The sequence below is a fragment of the Ursus arctos genome, unplaced genomic scaffold (assembly GCF_023065955.2).
Source record: "Ursus arctos isolate Adak ecotype North America unplaced genomic scaffold, UrsArc2.0 scaffold_27, whole genome shotgun sequence".
Classification (NCBI taxonomy): Eukaryota; Metazoa; Chordata; class Mammalia; order Carnivora; family Ursidae; genus Ursus; species Ursus arctos.
Window position 1 is genome coordinate 21,431,541 of NW_026622952.1, and position 15,451 is coordinate 21,446,991.

Genomic DNA, 15,451 nt, shown 5'->3' on the forward strand with positions numbered 1-15,451 from the left:
CAAAAACTGACAAAGAAATGAACTGCCCAAGGGAAGTCAGAAAAGGAGGAAGTCATTCCTTGACAAGTTCGTTAGATTTAAATTAAAATGATCTAATTGCTCACTTAACAAAACAAACACTTTAGAAACATAATTTCAGAATGATCATGTTTACCTATGATACCATTTTATTTATATAAAACTATTATATAATACTGTTATATTTACATATTTTATTGCAGTTTTTCTTACTAAATGTTTCATCATTGATTTTTTTCTTTTATTTGAGAGAGAGAAAGAGAGCAAGAGCAGAGGGGAGGAGGGGCAGAAGGAGAGGGAGAAGCAGACTCCCTAATGAGCTGGGAGCCCGACGCCCGGCTCGATCCCAGGACCCCAAGATAATGACCTGAGTCGAAGGCAGATGCTTAACGGATTGAGCCACTCAGGCAGCCCTCACCATTGATTTTTTAAATGACAAGTTCCATGCTAGCCTTTCTAAAAATAAAATTCTCTTTTTCCTAATATACCATTACAAAATGGAGCAGCTTTCAATATATATATATACCTTCCTTACTTGACATTTAATAGTTTCTTAAAGACTCTACCTATATTTCAGACCTCTCAGAATCTTAATTTTTGTCTTGGAGAAACTGTAACTAAAAACAAAATCCTGACTAACTTATTTAGAAATATGAATAAGTCTTCTTTAAAGAAATAACTAACATTCAGTTTGAAGCAAGAAGGAAATTTAGAAAGCATTACAATGACAACCTTTGAAGTGAACAATGTTAAGAATTCATGACACTACAACACAGACATTATCTTAAATAACAACCCTAATACTGAATGGCCACAGTTTGTGGCTAACATGTTTTTGAAGTAAAACACTTTTAGGAAATAGTAATAACCAGAACCTTAAAACATTTAGAGTTAAGGGAGATAGACACACCCATATCCATCAGTCATACTTCTCAAGCCAGCCAATACCAATGCCAACGGAAAACTGAAGAGTAGAAAGTATAATGGTTTATTTTTTTTTATTTATTTATTTATTTATTTATTTATTTATTTATTTATTTATTTTAAAAAAGATTTCATTTATTTATTTGACAGAAGGAGACAGCCAGCGAGAGAGGGAACACAAGCAGGGGGAGTGGGATAGGAAGAGGCAGGCTCCCAGCGGAGGAACCTGATGTGGGGCTGGATCCCATAACGCCCTGAGCCAAAGGCAGACGCTTAACGACTGAGCCACCCAGGCGCCCCAAAAGGTATAATGGTTTAAACACATGAGCATGTATCACATTTTAAAAACGTAAATTAAAAAAGTTGGTTTGGTTTTTCTATTTATTTTTTAGGTCACGTTCAAAGGAAGGTCAGTTTCAAAGGAAGGTACTTTAGGAGCAATATTAATGTTTTGAACATCACAGACTAACAAGTGCTATGAAGCTTCAACTTTCTTGAAGAAAAATTAGCTTAACAGATGGAGAAACAAGTTCTTTCATTTTTATTTTCAAGTAATCTCAATTAGTTGTGACCAAGGAGGAAAGAAAACAGGAAACACTTTTTCTAGATATATGGTTCACAAATCAATTTCTTTCATGTATGGTGGGAAATAATTACCTTTATAGTCACAAGAAAGTACAGTACTAATAGACAGCAATAGCTTTTTCAGTTGTAGCATTTAAAGAAAGAATAGTCAGCAACTAAAAATCATATCCAGAAAACAAATTATTCATTTTCTCCCCTTTTGGTAACTTTAAGAAAGATCTACAACTCCGAGAAAAAGGACAGACCAATAATTGATCAATTATAGGAAGGTGGGTTATTAGATTAAAAAGCTAGATTATGGTGACTAACATAATATAATAAAAAATCATTTAAAAAAAAGCTAGATTATATGTCATTATTATGCTATTTTAGATTACTTATAAATACTTGATCTAGCATTACAAAATTAGTGTGGATTTTTAAAACTAAGTAACTTTTAGAAACTATATTAAAGTCATCTCAGTGAGATGAATAATACAAGGTAAACATTCATCTTAAATTGTTTTAAAAATAATGAGTTAAGAAATATTAGTATTACATACAATTACACATAGAAAGATAATATAAGACCCTCTTATGGACTGAAGTGTGTCTCCCCCATCCCCCCCCCCCCCAAATTCATTTTGAAGCCCTAACCCCTATGTTACTGTATTTGGAGATGGGGCCTTCAGGAGGTAATGAAGGTTATGTGAGGTCGTAAGCATGGGGCCCTAATCTAATAGGACTGGTATCCTTATAAAAAAAGAAAGAGACACCAGAGACCTCTCTCTCTGTGAGTACACAGAGAAAAGGCCATGTGAGGACACAGCAAGAAGGTGGCCCTCTGTGAGTCAGGAAGCGCGGTCTCACCAGAAACAAACCCTGCTGGCGCCTTGATCTTGGACATCCAGGCTTCAGAACTGTGAGAAAATAATGTGTCTTGTTTAAGGCCCCAGAGCAGTGTCCTGTTATGATGGCCCAAGGTGATTAACACAGGCCCTAAAACCTGCACTGAAATTACAACTCCGAGCAAATATCACTCAGTAAATACACCTATTTGCATATAAATGTTTGTTTTACCCAACTGAAAAATGTATGGCAATATATTTTTTTAAAAGATTTATTTGTTTATTTGAGAGAGCGAGTGAGCAAGTGGAGAGAGGGGTGGAGGGAGAGAATCTCCAGCAGACTCTGCATGGAGTGTGGAGCCAGACAAGGGGCTCGATCCCAGGACCCATGAGATCATGACTTGAGCCAAAACCAAGAGTCGGACACTCAACCGACTGAGCCAAAACTATGCCAATATTTAAATAGAAACACACACACAAAGGTGAATTTTACAAAAGAAATCAGAAGTCCTTGAATAAATACTAAAACACAGAATAACTCTACATTACTCTTCACATAAACACAAAAATCTGGGACCACGCTCATTCTATAATGCAAATGTATTACACCTCAACAACTAACTGGGTGACAAGACGTAATAAAATGTCCAGGTCTAATTTTGTCTTGCGTGACATGTTTAAAATTAAGGAATTAGTCCATCACATATTATAAAGCATTGAAAGAGGCAAACTTGTTGAAAAACAGCATCCTGAAGTTTCTGGAAGTGGGATCACTACTGTGAAGCAGTCTGTACCTCAGTCAGTCAGACACTCTTGCAGAGTCTTGCTCAGGACCTCCCTACTATAAGCCAAAAATGATGAGACATCACTTCCAAAATTAGGTTAAGACAGTGACAACCGTCCCCTACGCTCTCACTGTTACAGTACCTCTCCCATGTTGTCTCCCTGCCCTCTCTGCCCCGTGGATCGAGGGGAGCAGGCTGTCGTGTCCCGAGGAGCTCTATGGAGAGGCCCAAGTGGCAAGAAACAGACTCTCCAGCCAACAGCCAGTGAGGACGTGAGGCCTGCCAACAGCCGTGGGAGGGAGCTTCTTACAGATCCTCCCTGGGAGCCCTGAAATGACTGCAGCCTGTGACCGTCCCTGAGCAAGCGGCCCCCCGCTGAACCACAGCAGGACTCCTGGCCCACATCAGCTGGGACATAGGAACTGTCTGTTGTTTTAAGCCACTAGGGTTTGGGATACTTTGTTACACATCCATAGATGATGAGTACAATCCTGATTCTCCTACTAAATCATAAACTCCTAGAAAACACTGGAGTTAGTTCTTCCACCTTAGTGGAACACTTTACATATGAGAAATTTGATAAAGATGTGTTAATATTTAAAGGTAGAATATTCTACTATTTTAAGCATAAAATCAGCCGACTCTGAGGACCTAAAGCACTCTAGTAAACTTCCCCCAAGGCCAGCCCTCTGTTCAGCCCATAAAAACACGTCTCAAGATGTAATTCATTAGTTAGTGATAATAAAATGCCTCAGATTTTATAATACACATGAAAAGTAGCAAAAAAAAAAAAATCCCATTTATTTCCCTTTCACCTTATCTAAGCTAAAACTGTTAATTCCTAAACAGAATTAAAGTGGCTCTAAGAGATGACACACAGGAGTAGTTGAAAATTTATATAGTTTAAGGTCTACACTCAAGTTTACTGAGAATCCCCCCACACATGAAAAATCCCACAACTGACTCATCTATAGGCTATTTTAAACTTCAGAGTAAAATACACATTTTTTAAAGTCATAGCTCAGCTATCAAGAATCTTTAGAGAAGGAGTAATTTTGGAGAGACATAATTTTCTGGAACCCTAAAGATATACCCCACAAAAATCCCAAATTTTGTTTAATAATTTTAGATCACTGTTTTCTTTCTAAAATACATAAAATTAGAAAACAGCTCAACAAACAAAATCAGCGATCTTTACAACAGAACTTTTCTGAGACTAATATATAAATGTGAACTGTACCTCCCCAACGGAAGGACATAAAATGCAAAATTCTCTAAATACTTTTGGATATAAAACCATTTTTTAAAAAAGCCATTTCATGGTTTCTGTTTTAGAATATGCTTTTATTTTTTTTTAATTTTCAACTTTTTGTTTTCCCTTGAGATAGTTCATATTTTTAAAGTTTTTATCTTAAGGGGTACCTGGGTGGCTCAGTTGGTTAAGCGTCTGCCTTCAGCTCAGGTCATAATCTGGGGGTCCTAGGATCGAGTCCTACATCAGGCTCCCTGCTCAGCGGGAAGCCTGCTTCTCACTCTGTCCCTCCCCTCTGCTCATGCTCTCCCTCTCTCTCAAATAAATAAACTCTTTAAAAATTTTTTTAAATTTCAGTTGGTTAACATACAGTGTTAGTTCCAGGTGTACAATACAGTGACTCAACACTTCCGTACAACACCTGGTGCTCATCACAATGCTCTTCTGAATCCCCATCACCTGTTTCCCCCCATCCCCCACCCTTCTCCCCTCTGGTCACCACCAGTGTGTTCTCTACAGTTAATAGTCTGTTTCTCGGTTTGCCTCTCTTTTTGCTTTGCTCATTTGTTTTGTTTCTTAAATTCCATATATGAGTGAGATCATACAGTATTTGTCTTTCTCTGACTTATTTCGCTTAGTATTATACCCTCTAGATCCAGCCACATCTTGCAAATGGCAAAATTTCATTCGTTCTATGGCTGAGTAATATTCCATTGTATATACAGACAACATCTTTATCCATTCATCAGTTGATGGACACTTGGGCTCTTTCCATAATTTGGCTATTGTTGATAATGCTGCTATAAACACTAGGCTGCATGTATCCCTCTGAATTAGTGCCTCTGTATTCTTTGGGTAAATACCTAGTAGTGCAACTGCTGGATTGTGGGGTAGCTCTATTTTTAACTTTTTGAGGAAGCTCCCCACTGTTTTCCAGAGTGGCTGCACCAGCCTGCATTCCCACCAATAGTGCATGAGGGTTCCCCTTTCTCCGCATCCTTGCCAACACCTGTTGTTTCTTGTGTTGTGAATTTCAGCCACTCTGGCAGGTGTGAGGTGGTAGCTCACTGCAGTTTTGATTTGTATCCCCCTGATGATCAGTGATGTGGAGGATCACTGGCCCGTGGGCCAATCAAGTGCAGCTCTCCCCTGGGCAGCTACACCTACAGGTCTAGAGTCAAACAGATACGGGTGGAAGAGAGCTTTCTGTGAGTGTTCAGCAATCAAATAAATGGTGGCTAAAGCTACGGATCTGGATGAAGGCCACAAGGAAATACATGAAAATGAAATGGGAAGAGTAAAGTCAGACAACAGAAACAACATATGAAACAGGGGAGAATGAAGCAGAAGAGGAGGCTAGAAAGGAGACTGACCAGGAATCACCAGAGAGGAAGGGGGAAATGGAGACAAGCCCTAACAGAAGTCTAGGGAAAGAATCCCAATAAGGGAAGTATCAAGAATTTTGTATCAGATTCCAATAAACTAATTAAAATTAACAAAATTATAAATTCATTTCCCCTGATGCACTACCACATGTGGGTAGGAGCTACCACGTTGGGCAGAGCAGAGACAGACACTACTGTGTTGTAACAAGTTCTCCTAGACAGCACTGCATAGACCCTGCAATGAGATCGACAACAAGGCATTCGCTCAGTAAGTGCCTGGGGATCAGTGTATGGAGGTCGCATACTAATTCACAGTCAGTCTCCAAGGGAAACTTTGAGAACACAGCACAGCCAGTGTTTTCTGTTTATATCCCAAATTGGTGAAACTGAATAGCTTATAGGTGTATTAGTTATCCAACTTTCTAAAACACGGACATTAAGAACATTCCTGTTACTGGGGACATTCATAACTTCCAAGTACTGTGAACCAACTTTGTACCACATTCTCCGACAGGAACTTTACATTCTTCTAACGTAATTTGTACACAGAGGCAGGCACAGCTATAGATCTGAGGTACGTGTGTCGTAAGAGACGGGGAGACAAGCTCAGTCCATGAGGCAACTTGCACCCACACAGCTGACAGACGTCAGAGTTTGGATTCCAGCCCAGGTCTGTCAGCCCACAGAACGGAGACTCTTTCCCTCACACACGACCCACATGGAGAAAAAGGCTCCACAATCCGGTACCCAGCCAGATTTTCATGAAATCCATGGTGCTGGGATATGTATTTTAGCAAGCACATGAATTTAATCTCTCAGGTAGAATATACCAACATGCATAGGAATCAAGGAAGAAACTTCATATCCTAGGAGATAATACTACATTCATTGAAGAAATGAATACATTTATGCACTTCCACTGTTGTAAAACGTAAAGATCCTCTCCAGGAACAACAAAAAAAAAGGGCATTTATTTTTAAAAATTATTTTTTCAAGTCCAGTCAAATTTTTACTTACCTTCTTGAGCAGCAAATGTTTGACTAGCTGAAATGACTTTTGTTAGTTCTGGATTATACCTTGTTCCCTCTGGAAAAATCACAAGATACATCTGTGAAACAGAGAAATTTGGTTTGATTTGTGTGAGCTTTTTTTGTTGTTCTTGTGAACTTACCACTGCCAACCCTATTAATGCTAAGAGAATATTTTCTAAGATGGGAAAAATGTGTATTCATTTTACACATGACCTTCATTTCAAGCAGAACCAAAATGCAAAAATGCAATTAAATCCTAACATGAATTATATTTGAAATGCTGTCATACATTCACTGGTAGGTCAATCATTAAGACTCTAACAACGTTTCTAATTACACACTAATATTCATTAATTAAAAATTTGCCCATGAAATTCTGACTCACATAAAGCCTCAGTTAAAGAGCTTTTCCCCAAGATTCTGAAAAATGACGTTTTTAAAAAGTGCAAATTTTAGACATCAGTGTCCCTAAGTATCAATAATAAAAGCATATCTCATTTGAAGCAATACCTAAATTTCCACAATATAAAATGTGGTAAGTATTCACATTTCAAAAGATTCCCACGGTATTATTTTACACGGCTCCCTTAATGCATTTTAAATAATTCAATTTACAAGCAGCTTCATAAACTGAAATAATGCACTTATAAATAAAGGAGAAAGCTGGATGTTTATTAAGTAATCCGTTAGTCTAAGCTTTTATCTGCTTGGGAAAATAAAGACAGAAACCGTAAAACTATATAATGAGAAACTCCTAACTTTAGAAGTGAGTTATCCAAATGACACCAACAAGGTTACTTGATAGCCAAAACACACAACTAAGGCATTCATCTCAAATCTTCTCAAATACAAACAGAATACAGGAAACAAAGGGATAGGAGGATAGGAGGAAAGAAAATTACGTTCACTTTATCCAACTTCATCTGATCCCAGGTAATACTATCTATATATCTGGTACAGAAGCATCCCCTTTCTGAATGATCGATGATTATAAAACTCCTATGTAATAAACCTATGTGATAGTTCACATTTTTTCATTAGATAAACTTATGATTAATCTCTTCCAAACTTTCCCCTGAACAACTTGTATTAATGGCAGCTCTACAATTCTGCATTTTCAGCTTCTCTGAAAATATACATACTTTTCAAACACCCATATAAATTGTCTTTAGAACCCACTATTTTTGCCTAACTTAGAAATTAATGGATTTTTATGTATCCTAACATTTGATAAGAAAGATTAACCAGAGCTGCCATGAAAACATAGAAAAATGGGTAAAATTAAGAAAAAAATTTAAAATTAGTTCCCACACCCACAAATTCATTATCATGAGAACATATTTTAAATCAGCTTATGGGCAACTAGCTGGCTTACTTGGTAGAGCATACGACTCCCCATTGTGGGGTCACAGGTTCCAGCCCCACACTGGGTGTAGAGATTACTTAAAAAATAATAATAATTAAAAAAATAAAATCTTTAAATCAGTAAACTTTGTATTCGAAGCCATGAGAGCAATTACTGATGACGTTTAGCTTTTAGTTCAAGCACTCAAACATAAAATGATTCATGATTTGAATGGTTATTAATAATTCCTGTGGTGTTATTTTCCCATCTCTTAACATAGTTCATTAAAAAGAACACTGATGGTCGAACAAGAAAGCAAGAATGAACAATTCTTTCAGGGTCCATTCAAGAAGTATTTCTTATACACCTTTCTTATGCACCAGGTACTATGTAGGCTAACGAAATAGGTCTTTGGAGACAAGTGAGAAAAAAGTACATTAAACAAATTCTACAAAAATAATTACACTTCTATGACTGTGAAGAAAAAGAATAAGATGTTATGAAGGAGAATAACAAGATGGTAACTGGAGTGGATGATGGGTCTAAGACCTAAGGGATGGTAAAAAAAAAAATGAGTGCTTTCGTTAACAGATGAGGAACGAGGCAAGGACACCCACTCTCACCAGTGCCAGTCCAGGCTGTATTAGAGGTTCTAGCCAGGGCACTTAGGCAAGACAAAGAAACAAAAGCATCCAGATTAAAAGTAAGAAGTAAAACTGTATTTATACACAAATGACATGACTATCCATGTAAGAAATCTAAGAAATATTACTATTTTTTAATGTTGCTAGATAAAAAGCCTAGCACAGTTACAGAACAAAAAGTCAATAATACTGAATGTTTGGATGTTAACAACAATCATAAAAAATAATGCCATCTACAACAGCATCAAAAAACATGAAATTAAGAATTTATTTCAGCAAATGTGGATACCTTTGGCAAAAGGTGTGTAAACCTGCACAGTTAAAAACCACAAAACGCTGCTGAGAGACATTAAAGAAGACCCAAATAAAGACTGTATTTTTGGATCCAAAGATTCAGTATTGTTATGATAGCAATTCTTCCCAGATGGATCTTAGAATCGATGCAATCCAAATAAAAAACCCAGCAAGCTTTTATGCAGAAACTGACAAGCTGATTTTAGAATTTATATGGGAAATGCAAAGGACCTAAAACAGCCAAACTACTTTGAAAAAGAGCCAATATAGAAGATTTAACTACACCAGATTTCAAAACTTATCATAATGAAGCAAGAGTAATCAAGATAGTGTGGTACAGGCATGGGGATATCCCTATAGATCAGTGGAACAGAGTAAATGGTTCAGAAACAGACCCGTATGTATGCAATTTATTTATTTCAAACAATGGGGAAAAGAATAACCTTCTCAGTAAGTGGTGATGGATGTCCATGTTTAGATACACAAACCTTGACCTTACACCATATACAGAACTTAACTTGAAATGGGCCACAGACCTAAATGCAAACTAAAACTGTAAAACTTCCAAAAGAAAATGAAGGAGAAAATGTTAGTATCATTGAGTTTGGCAATGCCTTTTACAATAGGACAGAAAAAGCAGAAATTTTAGGAGAGATCAATAAATTGGACTCAGGCAAAATTTTTAAAACTTTTGTTCTTTAAGACTCTGTTATGATATGAAAAGGCAAGTCACTGGTGCACTGAAAGACTCGTACAGGAATAGTCTGAGGAGTTACATTCTCACAGCCCCAGCCTGGCCATTACTCCATGAAGCACATCATCTGCTACAAGAAACCATATATACAAAGACTGCAACTAGAGAAGGAGTCTAGAATGGTCTGAACACTTGGCTTCAAACCCCAGATTCCACGTACAGGCTCCGAGAGCCGGGATAAATTCCTTACCCTCCCTGTGCCCGAAGCTTCTTGTCTACAAAAGAAAGGATGGTGGTACCTCTACCTCATAGAGACACTGTCATGATAAAAGGTGATAACTTATGTAGTCTAATTAACACGGCGCCTGGCACAAAATAATACTGCAATTTGCTGTTGTTAAAATTAAAACAGATGCGCTTTCGAAATGTGAGAGGACGCATTGGGGGCAAAGAAGAGCAACAGGACCTGAGCACAGGCCATGTGCCTTCCCCAGAATCAGCTCAGTGCGCTGCACTCGCAAGAACAGCAGCCTCCAAAGGCTACGTGGCCAAAGCAGGTCTCCTCGTTCTCTCTAAGGCGGCTGAGCACGACCCAGAGCACAGATGTAGAGTCAAGATTGCAAAGTAAAACTTTTTCCTCCTTCAGCGGTTGGCACCTGATAACTTCCTCACCACTGCTTTCACACTGCCGACCAAAAGGGCAGCTCTTCTTTAGTTCCCACGGAGACGGAGAAGGTGGCCACAGAGGAGGGAAGGACTAAACATGGAGCATCAGGGCAAGAAAAGAATGACTCTGGGGCCGTGTGACATCTCTGGACCCACTTCTCAATTAAGGAAAATCCCTGTTCAAGGTCAGGGAAGACCCAAGGATGACAGGAAATAAATGGCGAACAGTCACAAACAAACCAGTTATGCAGAAGAGTCTTGCTACTGTTCACAGAAATCTTTTATTCTGCTAAATATTCATTTGAAAGGAACCAGAGATTCTGTTTTCTTTCATGAGACTGACTTTGCATATAAGATCTCTACTCAAGATGTGAGGTACCATTTTAAGCACAGATACTTCTGCCTCTAGCGGAAATCGGCAAGCTATTCCATATTGAAATTCCATTCAAAAAGAAAAGAGCTATTTAAGAGTTTAAAATATATTCAGATTGTAACCAGTTATGGAACTGGTGACCTTCTGTTAAAAACAGACTTTTCTCCATGCTTTGGATAAGTTAATTTACTTTTAATTGAGTCTCCGTTTCATTCCCAAATGCAGACTCAGGATAACTGTGAGCATAAAAGGAAGTATGTGAAAATATCAAGCACTGTGTGGCAGCCTCTTTATATTGTTTCCTTCCTCTCTGGTTTTTAAAAATTCTGTCTAGTTCACTAAAGAGTTTCAAAGCAGGCACATTTATATGGAAATGATACCTCAGAACTTAATAAACTTTGATTAGCTAGACATCTTTTAATCACTGCTTTCTCTTTAAATAAAAAGGATTTCATGTTGAGATGTACAGAATATAAACAAGATAGTTCATCTCTGCTTTCTTCCCCCCAAATTAATCCAGTCTAGCAAATCACAACTGTTAAAAAGGGTTTTCCTACAATCAGAAACATTCAACTCATTAAAACTTCCATTACATATTTACAGAGGGAAAATATGCAAAACGTGGTGGGATACAAAGTAACAATCTCCTTCCTCAAGAGCTTGTTATTTAAGTATGGAAGTGCTACACGTATCAAAAAACAATTACAAAGTCACACAAATGCATACATGAATGCGGCAGGCAGGGGGATTGAAGACTGCTAGCACTGGACTGCGGGACAATGAGATCAGCCTAGAATGTCCAGTGGGGTGGGGGGGCAGTGTCATCACAAGGGTTCTAACGATGAAAGAGGGAGCAGGAAGAGTCAGAACTGGAACGATGGCTGCAAAAACAAAACAAAACAAAACAAAACAAAAAAAAAACCAGACCAACCATTGCTGGCTTTGAAGACAGCAAGAAGCCATGACCCAGAGGATACAGGCAAGCTCTAGAATCTAAGAGGCAAGAAAATGGATTCTCCCGTAGAGTCTCCAGAAGGGACCTCAGCCCCAATGACACCACGATTTTAGTCCAGTGAGACCCATTTTGCACTGCTGATCTCCAGAATGGTTAAGATAATAAATGTATGTTGTTATTTTTCCTAGCTTAAATGTATACCATTTAAGGTATACAATGTGATATCTTCATACACACAGACACGGTGAAATGATTACCATAAAGTAATTAACCTACCCATCACCTTGCATAGTTATCGTATTTTTTGTGTGTGGTAAGAACACTTAAAATCTATTCTTTCCAACAAATTTCAAGTATACAATATGGTATTATTAACTACAGGCACCACGCTGTACCTTATGTCCTCAGAACTTATTTCTCTTATAACTGAAAGTTCGTACCCTTTGACCAACATATCCCCATTTCCCCCAACCCCTCGGGCCCTGGTAAACCACTGCTATACTCCCCAGTTCTATTAATTCAACTTTTTAAAATTCCACATGTAGGTGAGACCATGCAGCATTTGTGATTCTATGTCAGGTTTCTTTCAGTTAGTGTAATGCCCTCGAGGTCCATCCACACTGTCAAAAATGATAGAATCTCCTTTTTTAACACTGAAAAATACTCCGTTGTGTACACATACTACATTTTTTCTTATTCACTCATTTGTTGATGGACATTTAGGTTACTTCCATACCTGGCTATTGTGAATAATGCTGCAGTGAACATGAATGTAGCAAATAATTCTATTTCCTTCAGATATATACCCAGAAGTGGAATGGCTGGATATATTTCTATTTTTAATCTTTTGAGGAAACTCCATTCTGTTTTTTGTAATGGCTGTACCAATTTATATTCCTGCCAACAATGTCTAAGGGTTCTCTTTTCTCTAAATCCTCAACCGACCCTTAACTTTCGAAAACTACTTGAGAATGGTCATTGTAACAGGTGTGAGGTGTTAATCTCACCACAGCTGTGACTGGCATTTCCCTGATGATGACTGAGGTTCAGCACGTGTTCATACACCTGTCAGCCATTTATTTGTAGGTCGTCTTTGGAGAAATGTCTATTCAAGTCCTTTGCCCATTGCTTAAATCGTGTTTTGTTTGTTTGTTTGTTTTTTGCTGGTGGGCTGCATGTTAATCTTGAAAATGAGCATTGGATATGTCATTTGCAAATATTTTCTCCCTTTCTGCAGGTTGTTTCTTCATTTTGTTGATTATTTCCTTTGCTGTGCAGAAACATTTTAGTTTGGTGTAGTCCTACTTATTTATTTTTGCTTCTGCTGCCTGTGCGGTCAGTGAGTTTGTGGTAATCTGTTACAGCAGCAGTTGGGAACTACTACAAAAAGCATAACCTTCAAACATGTTATTTAATCCTAGCTACCAAATGAATTATTAACAGATTTAACATATAAAGAAAACAAGCTTAGAAAAGTTAAGTGACTTGTGCATAGTAACAAAGTGTAAATGGCAGACCTGAGACTTAAACCCAAATCTGATTTGGCCTCCAGTGACAACCACTCATGGTACCACCAGTCTGTAACCCAGCATTGTTGCACGGATATCAAAAAGCTAGACTTCTGCCCTCGAACAACAGAAAGTTCTCTGGTAGCCCAAAGTGAAAGACTAGGTTATCTGAACAAGCCTTCCTAATGAAAATTTACAAAGGTGGATATGACATCATTTTAAAAGTTATCAAAGAGCTGAAAAGATAAAAATCAAAGCCCGTGGACCTTCTATTAAGAGTGAAAAGAAGTTGGGACGCCTGGGTGGCTAAGTGAGTTAAGTGTCTGCCTTCGGCTCAGGTCATGATCCTGGGGTCCTGGGATCGAGTCCCGCATTGGGCTCCTTGCTCAGCGGGGAGCCTGCTTCTCCCTCTGCCTGCCATTCCCATTGCTTGTGCACACGCTCTCTCTCTCTCTCTCTCTCTCTCCCTCTCTCAAAATAGTGAAAAGAAGTAAAGGGAACACCAGAGGCTATACTCTTAGGGCAAAAGTAAACCAGAAGTCAATCAGTCTCGCATGGATTTGCAACCTTGGTCCAGTGAACCTCAAGTTCAGAATTCGGTTTGGGTGGGCTCACACTGAAGAAGCCTTAAGGGGCTCAGCTAAGACAAATGCAAATATTCTCCGGAGGAAGGCACTTTCTACTCTTTGAGTTGATTTCTACCTATAATTTTCCAAATAGAATTGGAAGCAAATTAAGATAACCAAGCACAGAAGGAAAGAAAGTACCATGAGCAAGAACTGGCAGAAAATGACAGGGCTTCATACTGAGATCACTAAATACGTATTTACTCAATACATCTTTTAAATGACGCCTTCAATATTTAAAGAAACAAAGTTTGAAGATTAAAATGAAAATAACAGATTTGATTATAACCATACAGTACAGCATACCATGAAAAATACAATAAACTTAAAACACAGGCATTAAATGGATTTGTGGTACAGTGGATTTCATCTTGAAACAACAATGAAAAAAGGACTTTAGTAGAAAAACTAGAGAAATCTGAATAGTCTGTAGCTCAATTAATAGTATGACACCAACGTTTCTTTCTTAGTTTTGACAAATGTACCATGTTTGGGAAAGATGTTAATATTAAATGTTAACATTAAAATTGGGCGAAGAATAAATGGGAAACCGTGTACTAGCCATGCAACGTTTTTGTAAATCTAAAATCATCCCAAGGTTTACAACACATTAACAAAAAAACAGGAGGAGGCTTCCATTTAGGACAAAGACTATTACAAGAGTATCTCTCCCAACCCAAGAAAAACAACCGGATAACCTGCAAACTGAACACTTCAGAGTCGAGGCTGCAAGGCAACTCACCTGAACGTCTAAGGAAGCAAGGCGACACAGAGGAGAGCAGAGATGCACGCACTCATCTGCTTGGGGCAGGTGCCGATAGATGGCAACAGCAAGACTTCATCACAATTTTAACAAGTTGCAAAAGGCTGAGTGTGGGCTAGTTCGACAGAGGAACCCCTGGGGGCTACAGACACAGGATAATTTCCTACAACTCACAAGCTATACTCCAGACCACACTTCGTACAAACACACACACACACACACACACACACACACACACACACACCCCAAATACACACAAAGAAAAAAAGGCTGGGCCAGGGCAAACTCATCCTGATGATACTGATGATGATGCAGGCTTGGGGGAGAACAGAGCCCGTGCTGGGAAGGCGCAAAGCCCAGCAGAGATCCTTCCCCTCTAGCTTTCCTGTGGAACATTCTCAAACTCCCAAGTTGGGGAAAATCCAATGCAGCCAGGGAAAATGAACAGAAGGTTCAAAGTCTTTGCAGACGATGGAGCAGGAACACATCCTGGGCACAGATTTAGAGCTGGGAGTGAGGCAGGGTGGAAAAGACTCCACCCCAAGACCCTCCGTGTAACTGTGACAACAAGCCACCACTCCCTCTCTGTCTCCTTCTCCCCCCTCCCCCACCCCTTCTCCCCACCGAACTAACAAGATGTCAGTAACAAGTACCAAAGGACGCTGTTGGGGGAGGTGCAAAAAGGAGACTCTTAGTGCAACAAAATGAGTGTGGAACAGGCATTGTGACAAACTCTCTAGCAAAACATCTCCCACCCTAGATGCAAAGTAAAGAAT

General features: G+C 38.7%; 1 protein-coding gene across 1 annotated transcript in view; it reads right to left on the reverse strand.

Moving 5' to 3' along the window:
• Positions 1-15,451, reverse strand: part of AGPAT5 (1-acylglycerol-3-phosphate O-acyltransferase 5) — a 59,278-nt gene that overhangs the window by 18,691 nt on the left and 25,136 nt on the right. The window contains exon 5 of the mRNA XM_026508493.4: positions 6,794-6,884. Coding sequence (XP_026364278.1) covers positions 6,794-6,884 — 91 coding nt within the window. The remainder of the gene's footprint in view (positions 1-6,793; positions 6,885-15,451) is intronic.